The sequence below is a fragment of the Perca fluviatilis genome, chromosome 22 (assembly GCF_010015445.1).
Source record: "Perca fluviatilis chromosome 22, GENO_Pfluv_1.0, whole genome shotgun sequence".
NCBI classification, from domain to species: domain Eukaryota; kingdom Metazoa; phylum Chordata; class Actinopteri; order Perciformes; family Percidae; genus Perca; species Perca fluviatilis.
Genome location: NC_053133.1, coordinates 29,657,218 through 29,672,561, shown reverse-complemented (window position 1 = coordinate 29,672,561; position 15,344 = coordinate 29,657,218). Strand labels below are relative to the sequence as shown.

General features: G+C 40.9%; 1 protein-coding gene across 1 annotated transcript in view; it reads left to right on the top strand.

The window, feature by feature from the left end:
- The window catches only part of LOC120552739 (zinc finger E-box-binding homeobox 2-like), a gene marked incomplete at its 5' end in the record, with an annotated part of 43,468 nt that overhangs the window by 211 nt on the left and 27,913 nt on the right, over positions 1–15,344 (top strand). Inside the window, 4 exon segments of the mRNA XM_039790967.1 lie at positions 1,960–2,123; positions 4,480–4,600; positions 10,817–10,980; positions 10,982–12,604. Coding sequence (XP_039646901.1) covers positions 1,960–2,123; positions 4,480–4,600; positions 10,817–10,980; positions 10,982–12,604 — 2,072 coding nt within the window.

Sequence of the window (15,344 nt, the reverse complement as noted above, 5' to 3'; positions counted from 1 at the left end):
AGAGACACGATGACCACGAGACCTCAGGGTCCCTCAGGGTCCCTCAGGGTCCCTCAAGGTCCCTCAGGGTCCCTCAAGGTCCCTCAGGGGCTCAAATAGTCTTTGGCTATATAAAACAGACTTCAGATCCAGTATTAGGGGACCACTAAGGTCTATATAAAAGAGACTTCAGATACAGTATTAGGGGACCACTAAGGCCTATATAAAAGAGACTTCAGATACAGTATTAGGGGACCACTAAGGTCTATATAAAAGAGACTTCAGATACAGTATTAGGGAACCACTAAGGTCTATATAAAAGAGACTTCAGATACAGTATTAGGGGACCACTAAGGTCTATATAAAAGAGACTTCAGATACAGTATTAGGGGACCACTAAGGTCTATATAAAAGAGACTTCAGATACAGTATTAGGTGACCACTAAGGTCTATATAAAAGAGACTTCAGATACAGTATTAGGGACCACTAAGGTCTATATAAAGAGACTTCAGATACAGTATTAGGGGAACCACTAAGGTCTATATAAAAGAGACTTCAGATACAGTATTAGGGGACCACTAAGGTCTATATAAAAGAGACTTCAGATACAGTATTAGGGGACCACTAAGGTCTATATAAAAGAGACTTCAGATACAGTATTAGGGGACCACTAAGGTCTATATAAAAGAGACTTCAGATACAGTATTAGGGGACCACTAAGGTCTATATAAAAGAGACTTCAGATACAGTATTAGGGGACCACTAAGGTCTATATAAAAGAGACTTCAGATACAGTATTAGGGACCACTAAGGTCTATATAAAGAGACTTCAGATACAGTATTAGGGGACCACTAAGGCCTATATAAAAGAGACTTCAGATACAGTATTAGGGGACCACTAAGGTCTATATAAAAGAGACTTCAGATACAGTATTAGGGGACCACTAAGGCCTATATAAAAAGAGACTTCAGATACAGTATTAGGGGACCACTAAGGTCTATATAAAAAGACTTCAGATACAGTATTAGGGGACCACTAAGGTCTATATAAAGAGACTTCAGATACAGTATTAGGGGACCACTAAGGTTCTATATAAAAGAGACTTCAGATACAGTATTAGGGGACCACTAAGGTCTATATAAAAGAGACTTCAGAAATAATAAAGGGACCCTAAGGCCATAAGACTTCAGATACAGTATTAGGGGACCACTAAGGTCTATATAAAAGAGACTTCAGATACAGTATTAGGGGACCACTAAGGTCTATATAAAAGAGACTTCAGATACAGTATTAGGGGACCACTAAGGTCTATATAAAAGAGACTTCAGATACAGTATTAGGGGACCACTAAGGTCTATATAAAAGAGACTTCAGATACAGTATTAGGGGACCACTAAGGTCTATATAAAGAGACTTCAGATACAGTATTAGGGGACCACTAAGGTCTATAAAAGAGACTTCAGATACAGTATTAGGGGACCACTAAGGTTCATATAAAAGAGACTTCAGATACAGTATTAGGGGACCACTAAGGTCTATATAAAAAAGACTTCAGATACAGTATTAGGGGACCACTAAGGTTCTATATAAAAGAGACTTCAGATACAGTATTAGGGGACCACTAAGGTCTATATAAAAGAGACTTCAGATACAGTATTAGGGGACCACTAAGGTCTATATAAAAGAGACTTCAGATACAGTATTAGGGGACCACTAAGGTCCATATAAAAGAGACTTCAGATACAGTATTAGGGGACCACTAAGGTTATATAAAAGAGACTTCAGATACAGTATTAGGGGACCACTAAGGTCTATATAAAAGAGACTTCAGATACAGTATTAGGGGACCACTAAGGTCTATATAAAAGAGACTTCAGATACAGTATCAGTCTAATACTGAACAGTAATATGTTAAAATACAATGTGCAGATTGTGTTGACCCCTGACCTTTGACCCCTGACCTTTGACCCCTGTGCAGAGCTGCTGTCCGGCGCCACTGACGACTTCTCGGCGCTGCTCACGTGCCCGTACTGCGAGCGTGGCTACAAGCGCCTGGCGTCTCTGAAGGAACACATCAGATACCGCCATGACAAGATCAGAGACACATTCAGCCTGGAGACACACACAGCCCCCCCACAGCAGGTAACACACACACACACACACACACACAGGTAAACACACACACACACACACGCCCCCACACAGGTAACACACACACACACACACACACAGGAAACACACACAAAACCCCAGTACACACAACAAACACACACACACAGCCCCCCAGCAACACACACACACACACACACACCCCCAACAGGTAACACAACACACAAGCCCCAAGCAGGTAACACACACACACAAGCAAAGAACACACACACAAGCCCCCAACAGGTAACACACACACACACACACAGCCCCCACAGCAGTAACACACAACACAAGACACACAACACACCCCCCCCAACACACACACACCCAAAACACACACACACACACACACAGCCCCCACAGCAGGTACACACACACACACACAAGCCCCCAACAGGTAACACACACACACACACACCCCCCACAGGTAACACACACACACACACACACACACACAGCCCCCACAGCAGGTAACACACACACACACACACACAGCCCCCACAGCAGGTAACACACACACACACACACAGCCCCCACAGCAGGTACACACACACACACACACACACAGCCCCCACAGCAGGTAACACACACACACACACACACACACACAGCCCCCACAGCAGGTAACACACACACACACACACACACACAAGCCCCCCACAGCAGGTAACACACACACACACACACACAGCCCCAAGCAGGTAACACACACACACACAAGCCCCCACACAGGTAACACACACACACACACCCCACAGGTAACAACACACACAGCAACAGGAACACACACACACACACAGCCCCACAGGTAACACACCACACGCCCCCACGCAGGCACACACACACACACACACACCAGCCCCCACGCAGGTAACACACACACACACACACAGCCCCCACAGCAGGACACAACACACAGCCCCCACAGCAGGTAACACACACCACACAGCCCCCACAGCAGGTAACACACACACACACACAGCCCCCACGGTAACACACACACACAGCCCCCACAGCAGGTAACACACACACACACACACAGCCCCCCCACAGCAGGTAACACACACACACACACACACACACAGCAGGTAACACACACACACACACACAGCCCCCCCACAGCAGGTAACACACACACACAGCCCCCCCACAGCAGGTAACACACACAACAGCACCACAGCAACACACACACAGCCCCCAAGAGACACACACACACACACACAAGCCCCCCACACACACAACCCCCACAAAACACACACACACAGCCCCCACAACACACACACAGCCCCCCAAAAACACACACACACACACACAGCCCCCCCCACACGTAACACACACACACAGCCCCCCCACAGCAGGTAACACACACACACAGCCCCCCCACAGCAGGTAACAGCTGAGTGGTAGAGAGGTCGCCTGCCAATCTGAAGGTTGGTGGTTCGATCCCTGGCCCTGCAGTCCCAAGACCCTGACCCAGAGTTACCCCCCTATGCTGCTCCATCAGAGTGTAGATGTGTGTGAGTGTGTGAGTGTGTGTATGTGTGTGTGTATTCCAGTACATAGTGTATATGTGCGTGTGTGTTTGTTTGTGTGTTTCTGTCTCTATCTCTGTGTGTGTGTGTGTGTATTCCAGTATATAGTGGAATACTCATAGTGTATGAAAAGGTGTGTGTGGGTTCGCGGGTGGTGTGTGTGTGGTGTGTATATACATAGGTATATGGGTGTGTGTACAGTACATAGTGGTTGTGTGTGTGTGTGTGTGTATTCCAGTACATAGTGTATATGTGTGTGTTTGTACATAGTGTATATGTGTGTGTATTCCAGTACATAGTGTATATGTGTGTGTTTGTACATAGTGTATAGTGTGTGTGTGTGTGTGTATTCCAGTACATAGTGTATATGTGTGTGTTTGTACATAGTGTATATGGGGGGGGACCATACATAGTGTATATGGGTTGTTGTATATAGTGTGCAGCATAGTTTCTGTTTCTGCTGTAGATAACAACAGTCTCCATCAGATCTGCTCCACTGACAGCTCGGTAACCTGCTGCCTCCCACTCGTCCTCCATCTTATCTCTTCTTCTTCTTTGTTTTAACACAGACTCTATCAGACTGCTATCGGTAACCTCCCACTCGTCCTCCATCTTATCTCTTCTTCTTCTCTGTTTTCTCTCTCTGTCTATCAGACTGCTATCGGTAACCTGCTGCCTCCCACTCCTCTCCATCTCATCTCTTCTTCTTCTCTGTTTTTCTCTCTCTGTCTATCAGACTGCTATCGGTAACCTGCTGCCTCCCACTCCTCTCCATCTCATCTCTTCTTCTTCTCTGTTTTTCTCTCTCCGTGCAGCCGCCGCCACAGCCAGCGCTGCTCAACGAAGGATCTGGAAACCGCAAGTTCAAATGCAGCGAGTGTGGAAAAGCTTTCAAGTACAAGCATCACCTGAAGGAGCATCTGCGTATTCACAGCGGTGAGAAAGGATGAGTCATAACAGCCCAACATCTAGTTCATCTGTTCATCAGATGACTCAGCTACTCATTAATGTCACATCATGCTCCTCCAGCTCCCTGTGATCATCAGCACACACTGTCCTGCAGCTAATACTGACTTTAATACTTCAAAGGTATAGTGTGTATATATGTAGTTTATAAAGGCGACAATAAGGCCACAATTAGGCCACAAAACGGCTAAAAAAGGCCACAATTAGGCGACAAAAAGGCTACAAAGAGGCTACAAAAAGTTGACAAAAAGTTGACAAAAAGGCGACCAAAATGCCCAAAAAAAAGGAGAAAAAAATGGAAATCAGTTGACAAAAAGTTGACTATAAGTTGACAAAGAGTTGACAAATAGGTGACAAAAAGGCGACAAAATGCCAAAAGGCGACAAAAAGTTGACAAAAAGGCGACAAAAGGCGACAAAAAGTTGACAAAAAGTTGACAAAAAGTTGACAAAAAGTTGACAAAAAGATGACCAAAATGCCAAAAAAAAGGCGAAATAATTTGACAAAAAGGAGACAAAAAATTGACAAAAAGGCAACAAAGAGGTAGCAATATTGCAACAAAAAGTCGAAAAAATGCGAAAATAGGCCACAATTAGGCTACAAAGAGGCTAAAAAAGTTGACAAAAAGTTGACAAAAAGGCGACCAAGATGCCAAAAAAAAGGAGAAAAAAATGCGAAATCAGTTGACAAAAAGTTGACTATAAGTTGACAAAGAGTTCCAAAAGTTGCCAAAAAGTTGCCAAAAAGGCGACAAAAATTGCCAAAAAGGCGACAAAAAGGCGACCAAAATGCCAAGAAAAAAAGGCGAAATAATTTGACAAAAAGTTGACAAAAAGGCAACAAAGAGGTGGCAATAATGCAACAAAAATAGGCCACAATTAGGCGACAAAAAGGCTACAAAGAGGCTACAAAAAGTTGACAAAAAGTTGACAAAAAGGCGACTATGACAGTAGTCTATGACAGTATTCTATTACAGTATTCTATTACAGTATTCTATTACAGTAGTCTATTACAGTATTCTATTACAGTAGTCTATTACAGTAGTCTATTACAGTATTCTATTACAGTATTCTATTACAGTAGTCTATGACAGTAGTCTATTACAGTAGCATTACAGTATTCTATTACAGACCTATTACAGTTCTATACTATCTATTACAGTATTCTATTACTAGTCTATTACAGTATTCTATTACAGTAGTCTATACAGTAGTCTATTACAGTAGTCTATTACAGTATTCTATTACAGTCTCTATTAAGTAGCTATTACAGTACCATTACAGATTCATTACAGTATCTATTACAGTAGTCATACGTGCTATTACGTCTTACAGTTTTACATATTCTATTACATTACATTAACGTATTTACAGATCTATTACAGTAGTCATTAATTCTACATTCTATTACATATTATTATGAGTATATTTAGTAGATATACAGAAACTATACGCTTACTTCTTTTACGTACGTCCGATATTACAGTACAGTCTATTACAGTGCACTAAAAAATACTACAGTGCCAGTGCATACAGATACAGTAGCATACAGTGTCTATACAGTAGTCTATTCAGTATTCAATAGAAAGTTAACAGTATATTACAGTGTCTATTACGTATCTATTAAGTCATACAGTGCTTACAGTATTCTATTACAGTATCTATTACAGTTATTACAGTATCTATACAGTGTATTACAGTCTATTACATATCTATTACAGTGCTATGACAGTAATACAGTATCTATTACAGTATCTATACAGTCATACAGTCTAACGTATTACAGTAGCTATACGTATTCTTTACAGTTAACGTGACGTACAGACTCATTACAGTTATACAGTAGTATGACGTGCTATTACAGTATTTCATTACATCTATTACAGTCTATGACAGTATCTATGACAGTACTATTACATTATTACAGTAGTCTATCAGTAGTCTATGCAGTGTCTATACATTCTATACAGTAGATGACAGTAGCTATGACAGTCTATTACAGTATCTATTACAGTATCTATTACAATTCTATGACAGTAGCTATGACAGTAGCTATTACAGATTCTATTACAGTATTCTATTACAGTACTATGACAGTAGCATGACAGTAGTCTATTACAGTATTCTATACAGTAGTCTATGACAGTATTCTATTACAGTAGTCTATGGTAGTCTATTACAGTAGTCTATTACAGTAGCTATGACAGTAGTCTATTACAGTAGCCTATGACAGTAGTCTATTACAGTATTCTATTACAGTAGTCTATTACAGTATTCTATTACAGTAGTCTATGACAGTAGTCTATTACAGTATTCTATTACAGTATTCTATTACAGTAGTCTATGACAGTATTCTATTACAGTAGTCTATGACAGTAGTCTATTACAGTATTCTATTACAGTATTCTATTACAGTAGTCTATGACAGTAGTCTATGACAGTAGTCTATTACAGTATTCTATTACAGTAGTCTATGACAGTAGTCTATTACAGTATTCTATTACAGTAGTCTATGACAGTATTCTATTACAGTAGTCTATTACAGTATTCTATTACAGTAGTCTATTACAGTAGTCTATTACAGTAGTCTATGACAGTATTCTATTACAGTATTCTATTACAGTATTCTATTACAGTAGTCTATTACAGTATTCTATTACAGTAGTCTATTACAGTATTCTATTACAGTATTCTATTACAGTAGTCTATGACAGTATTCTATTACAGTAGTCTATGACAGTATTCTATTACAGTAGTCTATTACAGTAGTCTATTACAGTATATTCTATTACAGTAGTCTATGACAGTATTCTATTACAGTAGTCTATGACAGTAGTCTATTACAGTAGTCTATTACAGTAGTCTATGACAGTAGTCTATGACAGTAGTCTATTACAGTATTCTATTACAGTATATTCTATTACAGTAGTCTATTACAGTAGTCTATTACAGTATTCTATGACAGTAGTCTATTACAGTAGTCTATTACAGTATTCTATTACAGTAGTCTATTACAGTATTCTATTACAGTAGTCTATTACAGTATTCTATTACAGTAGTCTATTACAGTAGTCTATTACAGTATTCTATTACAGTAGTCTATTACAGTAGTCTATTACAGTAGTCTATGACAGTAGTCTATTACAGTAGTCTATGACAGTATTCTATTACAGTATTCTATTACAGTAGTCTATGACAGTAGTCTATTACAGTATTCTATTACAGTATTCTATTACAGTAGTCTATGACAGTAGTCTATGACAGTATTCTATTACAGTATTCTATTACAGTAGTCTATTACAGTATTCTATTACAGTATTCTATTACAGTAGTCTATGACAGTAGTCTATTACAGTATTCTATGACAGTATTCTATGACAGTATTCTATTACAGTATTCTATTACAGTAGTCTATTACAGTATTCTATTACAGTATTCTATGACAGTATTCTATTACAGTATTCTATTACAGTAGTCTATGACAGTATTCTATTACAGTATTCTATTACAGTATTCTATGACAGTATTCTATTACAGTATTCTATTACAGTATTCTATGACAGTATTCTATTACAGTATTCTATTACAGTAGTCTATGACAGTAGTCTATTACAGTATTCTATTACAGTAGTCTATGACAGTATTCTATTACAGTATTCTATGACAGTATTCTATTACAGTATTCTATTACAGTAGTCTATGACAGTAGTCTATTACAGTATTCTATTACAGTAGTCTATTACAGTAGTCTATGACAGTATTCTATTACAGTATTCTATGACAGTATTCTATTACAGTAGTCTATGACAGTAGTCTATGACAGTATTCTATTACAGTAGTCTATGACAGTATTCTATTACAGTATTCTATTACAGTAGTCTATGACAGTAGTCTATTACAGTATTCTATTACAGTAGTCTATTACAGTAGTCTATGACAGTATTCTATTACAGTATTCTATGACAGTATTCTATTACAGTAGTCTATTACAGTAGTCTATGACAGTATTCTATTACAGTATTCTATGACAGTATTCTATTACAGTAGTCTATGACAGTAGTCTATGACAGTATTCTATTACAGTAGTCTATGACAGTAGTCTATTACAGTATTCTATTACAGTAGTCTACTACAGTAGTCTATGACAGTATATTCTATTACAGTATTCTATGACAGTAGTCTATGACAGTAGTCTATTACAGTATTCTATTACAGTAGTCTATTACAGTAGTCTATGACAGTATTCTATTACAGTATTCTATTACAGTATTCTATTACAGTAGTCTATTACAGTATATTCTATTACAGTAGTCTATTACAGTAGTCTATTACAGTAGTCTATTACAGTATTCTATTACAGTAGTCTATTACAGTATTCTATTACAGTAGTCTATTACAGTAGTCTATTACAGTAGTCTATTACAGTATTCTATTACAGTATTCTATTACAGTGTATAGTATATATTACAGTAGAATATTCTATTACAGTAGTCTATTACAGTAGTCTATTACAGTAGTCTATGACAGTATTCTATTACAGTATTCTATTACAGTATTCTATTACAGTATTCTATTACAGTATTCTATTACAGTAGTCTATTACAGTATTCTATTACAGTATTCTATTACAGTAGTCTATTACAGTATTCTATTACAGTATTCTATTACAGTAGTCTATTACAGTATTCTATTACAGTATTCTATTACAGTAGTCTATGACAGTAGTCTATTACAGTATTCTATTACAGTAGTCTATGACAGTATATTCTATTACAGTAGTCTATTACAGTATTCTATTACAGTAGTCTATTACAGTATTCTATTACAGTAGTCTATGACAGTATATTCTATTACAGTAGTCTATTACAGTAGTCTATTACAGTAGTCTATTACAGTAGTCTATGACAGTAGTCTATGACAGTAGTCTATTACAGTAGTCTATTACAGTATATTCTATTACAGTAGTCTATTACAGTATTCTATTACAGTAGTCTATGACAGTAGTCTATTACAGTATTCTATTACAGTAGTCTATTACAGTATTCTATTACAGTAGTCTATGACAGTAGTCTATTACAGTAGTCTATTACAGTATATTCTATTACAGTAGTCTATTACTGTATTCTATTACAGTATATTCTATTACAGTAGTCTATTACAGTAGTCTATTACAGTATATTCTATTACAGTAGTCTATTACAGTAGTCTATTACAGTAGTCTATTACAGTATTCTATTACAGTAGTCTATTACAGTATATTCTATTACAGTAGTCTATTACAGTATTCTATTACAGTAGTCTATTACAGTATTCTATTACAGTAGTCTATTACAGTATTCTATTACAGTAGTCTATGACAGTAGTCTATTACAGTATTCTATTACAGTAGTCTATTACAGTATTCTATTACAGTAGTCTATGACAGTAATTACAGTAGCATTACATATATTCTATTACAGTAGTCTATTACAGTATTCTATTACAGTAGTCTATGACAGTAGTCTATTACAGTAGTCTATTACAGTATATTCTATTACAGTAGTCTATTACAGTATATTCTATTACAGTAGTCTATTACAGTAGTCTATTACAGTATATTCTATTACAGTAGTCTATTACAGTAGTCTATTACAGTAGTCTATTACAGTATTCTATTACAGTAGTCTATGACAGTAGTCTATTACAGTAGTCTATGACAGTAGTCTATTACAGTAGTCTATTACAGTATTCTATTACAGTAGTCTATTACAGTAGTCTATGACAGTAGTCTATTACAGTAGTCTATTACAGTATTCTATTACAGTAGTCTATTACAGTAGTCTATGACAGTAGTCTATGACAGTAGTCTATTACAGTAGTCTATTACAGTATTCTATTACAGCATTCTATTACAGTATTCTATTACAGTATTCTATTACAGTAGTCTATTACAGTATTCTATGACAGTATTCTATTACAGTAGTCTATTACAGTAGTCTATTACAGTATTCTATGACAGTATTCTATTACAGTAGTCTATGACAGTAGTCTATGACAGTAATCTATTACTCTATGACAGTAATCTATTACAGTGGTCTATGACAGTAATCTATGACAGTAGTCTATGACAGTAATCTATTACTCTATGACAGTAATCTATTACAGTGGTGTAAACGAGTATAACTGAACCGTGTGTGTTGTGTTGCAGGCGAGAAGCCCTACGAGTGCTCCAACTGTAAGAAGCGTTTCTCCCACTCCGGCTCCTACAGCTCGCACATCAGCAGCAAGAAATGCATCGGCCCGATCGCCGTCAACGGGCGAGCGTGCAACAGAAACCACGGCAACAAGCCCGGCCACTCCCCCAACTCCACCAACTTCGTCGCCCGGAAGCCCCGCAGCTCTCGCTCAGCTCCGCCACAAACTGGAGAACGGGCGCCAGCAGCCGGCGCTCGGCGCCCCGGAGCCGCCGGACATCAAAGCCGAGCCGATGGACTTCGGCGAGTACCGGCTGCTGGCGCCGTCTCAGCGCGGCTTCGGGGGGCCCGTCTACATCAACGGGCGCGGAGGAAGCCCGCTGCAGCACCTGGCGGCCATCGGGCTGGACCTGCCGCACTTCTCTGGATCTCTGGGGAGCAACCTGAGCGAGGTGCAGAGGGTGCTGCAGGTCGTGGACTACACCGCGTGCCGGCAGCAGCCGGACGGGCGCCCGGAGGAGATCTCGAAGCTCCGGGCGTACATGAAGGAGCTCGGCGCGCAGATGGAGGAGCAGCGCCGGGGCTTCCGCGGCGGCGGCTGTGGCGCCACGAAGAGCATCATCGACTACACGCTGGAGAAGGTCAACGAGGCCAAGAGCCTCATCGACGACTCCAAGAGGCCAGCGGACGCCAGGACGGAGAAGCCGAACCACTGCGGCGACTCGGAGGAGAGATATCCGGACGGGCAGAACCACTTCCTGGCGTTCTCCTGCCAGTTCTGCAAGGAGGCGTTTGCCGGGCCGATCCCGCTGCACCAGCACGAGCGCTACATGTGCAAAATGAACGAGGAGATCAAAGCGGCGCTGCAGCCGGCGGAGGGCGGTCCCGCGAGGATAGCCTCGGGGGCGCCCGGCATCGAGCGCGCCACCAGCCCCGGCAACCCCTTCAAGGACCACGTGTCTGTTCTCAAGGCGTACTTCGCCATGAACACCGAGCCCAACGCAGAGGAACTGCTCAAGATCTCTCTCGCGGTAGGCCTTCCGCAAGAGTTCGTCAAGGAGTGGTTCGCTCAGTGGAAGAACCAGAACCAGAACCAGAACCAGAACCAGAACCAGAACATCCACAGTGGCGCTTCGAGGAAAAGATCCCCACCTCCTGACAGCTTCAGCCGCTCGCAGAGGTCCTTCCCTGGCGTGGATTCCCACCTCGCTAACGGCGAGGCCTCCCACAGAATCTCGAAGGCCAACAGTCAGACAAGCGGGGACAGACCACTCGATAACTTGGACCACTTGCGGAGCGACACTCCTTCGCCGCTCAACCTTTCGTCTACTTCCTCCAAAAACTCTCAGAGCAGCTTGTACACTCCGAACAGCGTGGCGTCGGAGGAGGCCCACGGAGATATACCACTGGATCTGTCGCTGCCCAAACACATCATGGCGCAGAGGCTCCTGAAGCAACCCAGAGCCAACGGCTTCATCAACGGCGAGGCGCTGCATCTCGCCAACATCAAGAAGGAAGTCCACGGCTCGGACGCCGGAGGGAACTCCGTGCACCATCTGGAGAAAAGCCCCAGTCCTAACTTTGGGATTAATCCCTTCTACACATCTCTGCCTCCCCATGGAGCGTTTCCTCCGCCCACTTTCATGTCTCCGGCGCAGGCCTCCATCCCGGGCCTCAGGCCATACCCGGGCCTCGACCCCATGACCTTCCTGCCCCACATGGCCTACACCTACGCCACCGGGGCCGCCACATTCGCCGAGATGCAGCAGCGGAGAAAGTACCAGCGGAAACCAGGTTTCCAGGTAAAAACATTGAATATTGTTCATGATGCATTTCAAACAGGGCTGTCGTCGACTAAAGAACTTCTTAGTCTACTAACACTCGTATCTCACCAAACTACACCAGACTCCATGTAAATAATCAGGACTTTTAGCGTGTATAGAGCCAGCATATCTCCACCAGACTCCATGTAAATAATCAGGACTTTTAGCGTGTATAGAGCCAGCATATCTCCACCAGACTCCATGTAAATAATCAGGACTTTTAGCGTGTATAGAGCCAGCATATCTCCACCAGACTCCATGTAAATAATCAGGACTTTTAGCGTGTATAGAGCCAGCATATCTCCACCAGACTCCATGTAAATAATCAGGACTTTTAGCGTGTATAGAGCCAGCATATCTCCACCAGACTCCATGTAAATAATCAGGACTTTTAGTGTGTAGAGAGACAGCATATCTCCACCAGACTCCATGTAAATAATCAGGACTTTTAGCGTGTATAGAGCCGAGCATATCTCCACCAGACTCCATGTAAATAATCAGGACTTTAGCGGTATAGAGCCAGCATATCTCCACCAGACTCCATGTAAATAATCAGGACTTTTAGCTGGTATAGAGCCAGCATATCTCCACCAGACTCCATGTAAATAATCAGGACTTTTAGCGTGTATAGAGCCAGCATATCTCCACCAGACTCCATGTAAATAATCAGGACTTTTAGCGTGTATAGAGCCAGCATATCTCCACCAGACTCCATGTAAATAATCAGGACTTTAGCTGTATAGAGCCAGCATATCTCTACCAGACTCCATGTAAATAATCAGGACTTTAGTGTGTAGAGAGACAGAATATCTCCACCAGACTCCATGTAAATAATCAGGACTTTTAGCTGTATAGAGCCAGCATATCTCCACCAGACTCCATGTAAATAATCAGGACTTTTAGCTGTATAGAGCCAAGTATATCTCCACCAGACTCCATGTAAATAATCAGACTTTTAGTGTGTAGAGAGACAGAATATTTCACTAGACTCCATACATCAGACTTTAGCGTAGACAGAGACACAATTCATAAATAATCAGGACTTTAGCGGTATAGAGCCAGCATATTCTCACATGTAAATGGGTGAATTAAGGGTTTATTTCAACCAAACCAGAGTGTGATTGTTGGAAAAGTGGAAAGATGAACCAAGACGGCTTTTATAGTTTTATTTCGTTTCTGTCCACTTTGAATGAAGTGTGTTTTTACGATGATAAAAGTCCTGATTATTTACATGGAGTCTGGTGGAGATATGCTGGCTCTATACACGCTTAAAAGTCCCTGATTTATTTACATGGAGTCTGGTGGAGATAAGCTGGCTCCATACACGCCAAAAGTCCTGATTATTTACATGGAGTCTGGTGGAGTTTGGTGATGGTGATTTCGGGCTGTTTCATGTTAAACTAAAAGGATCTTTACTCTTTAACTAAAAGGTCTATCTCTGTAGGGATCCATCCCATAATGTTGTCAGACACTTAGAATAATAATCTGAGTCTGTCAGCAGCAACAACAAAACTTTTAGTGGACTCTAACTGCTGCTGAACATTAGTCCTGGTAGGGTCAAGTACACCCCGTTCTGGTTTAATACTGGACCAGTTTCACAGATTGTTGTTCACATCAGACACCTCAGACACACACACATGGAGACAGAGAGTCCAGGGTGCAGTGTTGTAATAACTAAGTACATTTACTCCAGTAGTAGTAGAGTCTTTCTTTCATGCCACTTCTACCCTGCTACATTTCAGAGAGAAATATTGTACTTTACGTAGTTCGATCACATAGATACACAACATCAGCGACGCACATAAAATGGTAAAAAACACAGAATCAGAAACAGGTTTTATTGCCACAATAAGTCAAGTGGGATGTTCCTTAGTGATTGGTGCAAACATAAACATACAAACATATTAAAAATGACTATGAAATAAACAATAAGTACAGAAATAAATATATTATATACATATAAATTAACTTGCATAGAAAAAGAAGAGGCTGAATGGGTTGAGTGCAGAATGTGCAAAAGAATATATAGTATGGCCATAAATCCTCAAAGTGAAGGTTCACCTGTTGTCTGTCTTCGTGTAAACACTCTCATCTAAAAGCCCCAGACCCCCAAGTCCCATATGTCCCCCCTTTTAAGGGACTTACCTTTAAGCTCTGTCCAGACTGGGATCACACCGGGCGCTGGGGCATGGGGCAAGGGGGGGGGACCAGAAGGTGTCTCTGGAGGGGATGCACCAGGTGTGGGATTATTATCAGACGTATTCAGAGTCTCCTGCAGACTTTAGGGTCTGAAACCTGTAGATCTGTAGACCCTCTGCAGGGCTCCTGCAGGGGACAAACACTTAAATGGAAACGATATTGAACGGGAAATGATCTTGTTTAAAACAAAGTGAAAACATCTTGAACTTTATCCTGAACTTCCGCAGGGCTCCCTGGGGATCTGACAACCAGGATGTTTAAGTTTTAATATTTTGCAGATTCCGCGGCTTTTTTACCGTAAGCTTTTTGATGCGTTTCTGATGCACTTTTGACACTTTTGCCGCTTATTTATATTATATTAGCAATAATGCAACCTGGAACGAAGTAATACCGAAGCAGCACATACAGACACACACACACACACACACACACAGACACACACACACACATACACACACACACATACACACACACACACACACACACACACACACACACACACACACACACACACACAAAG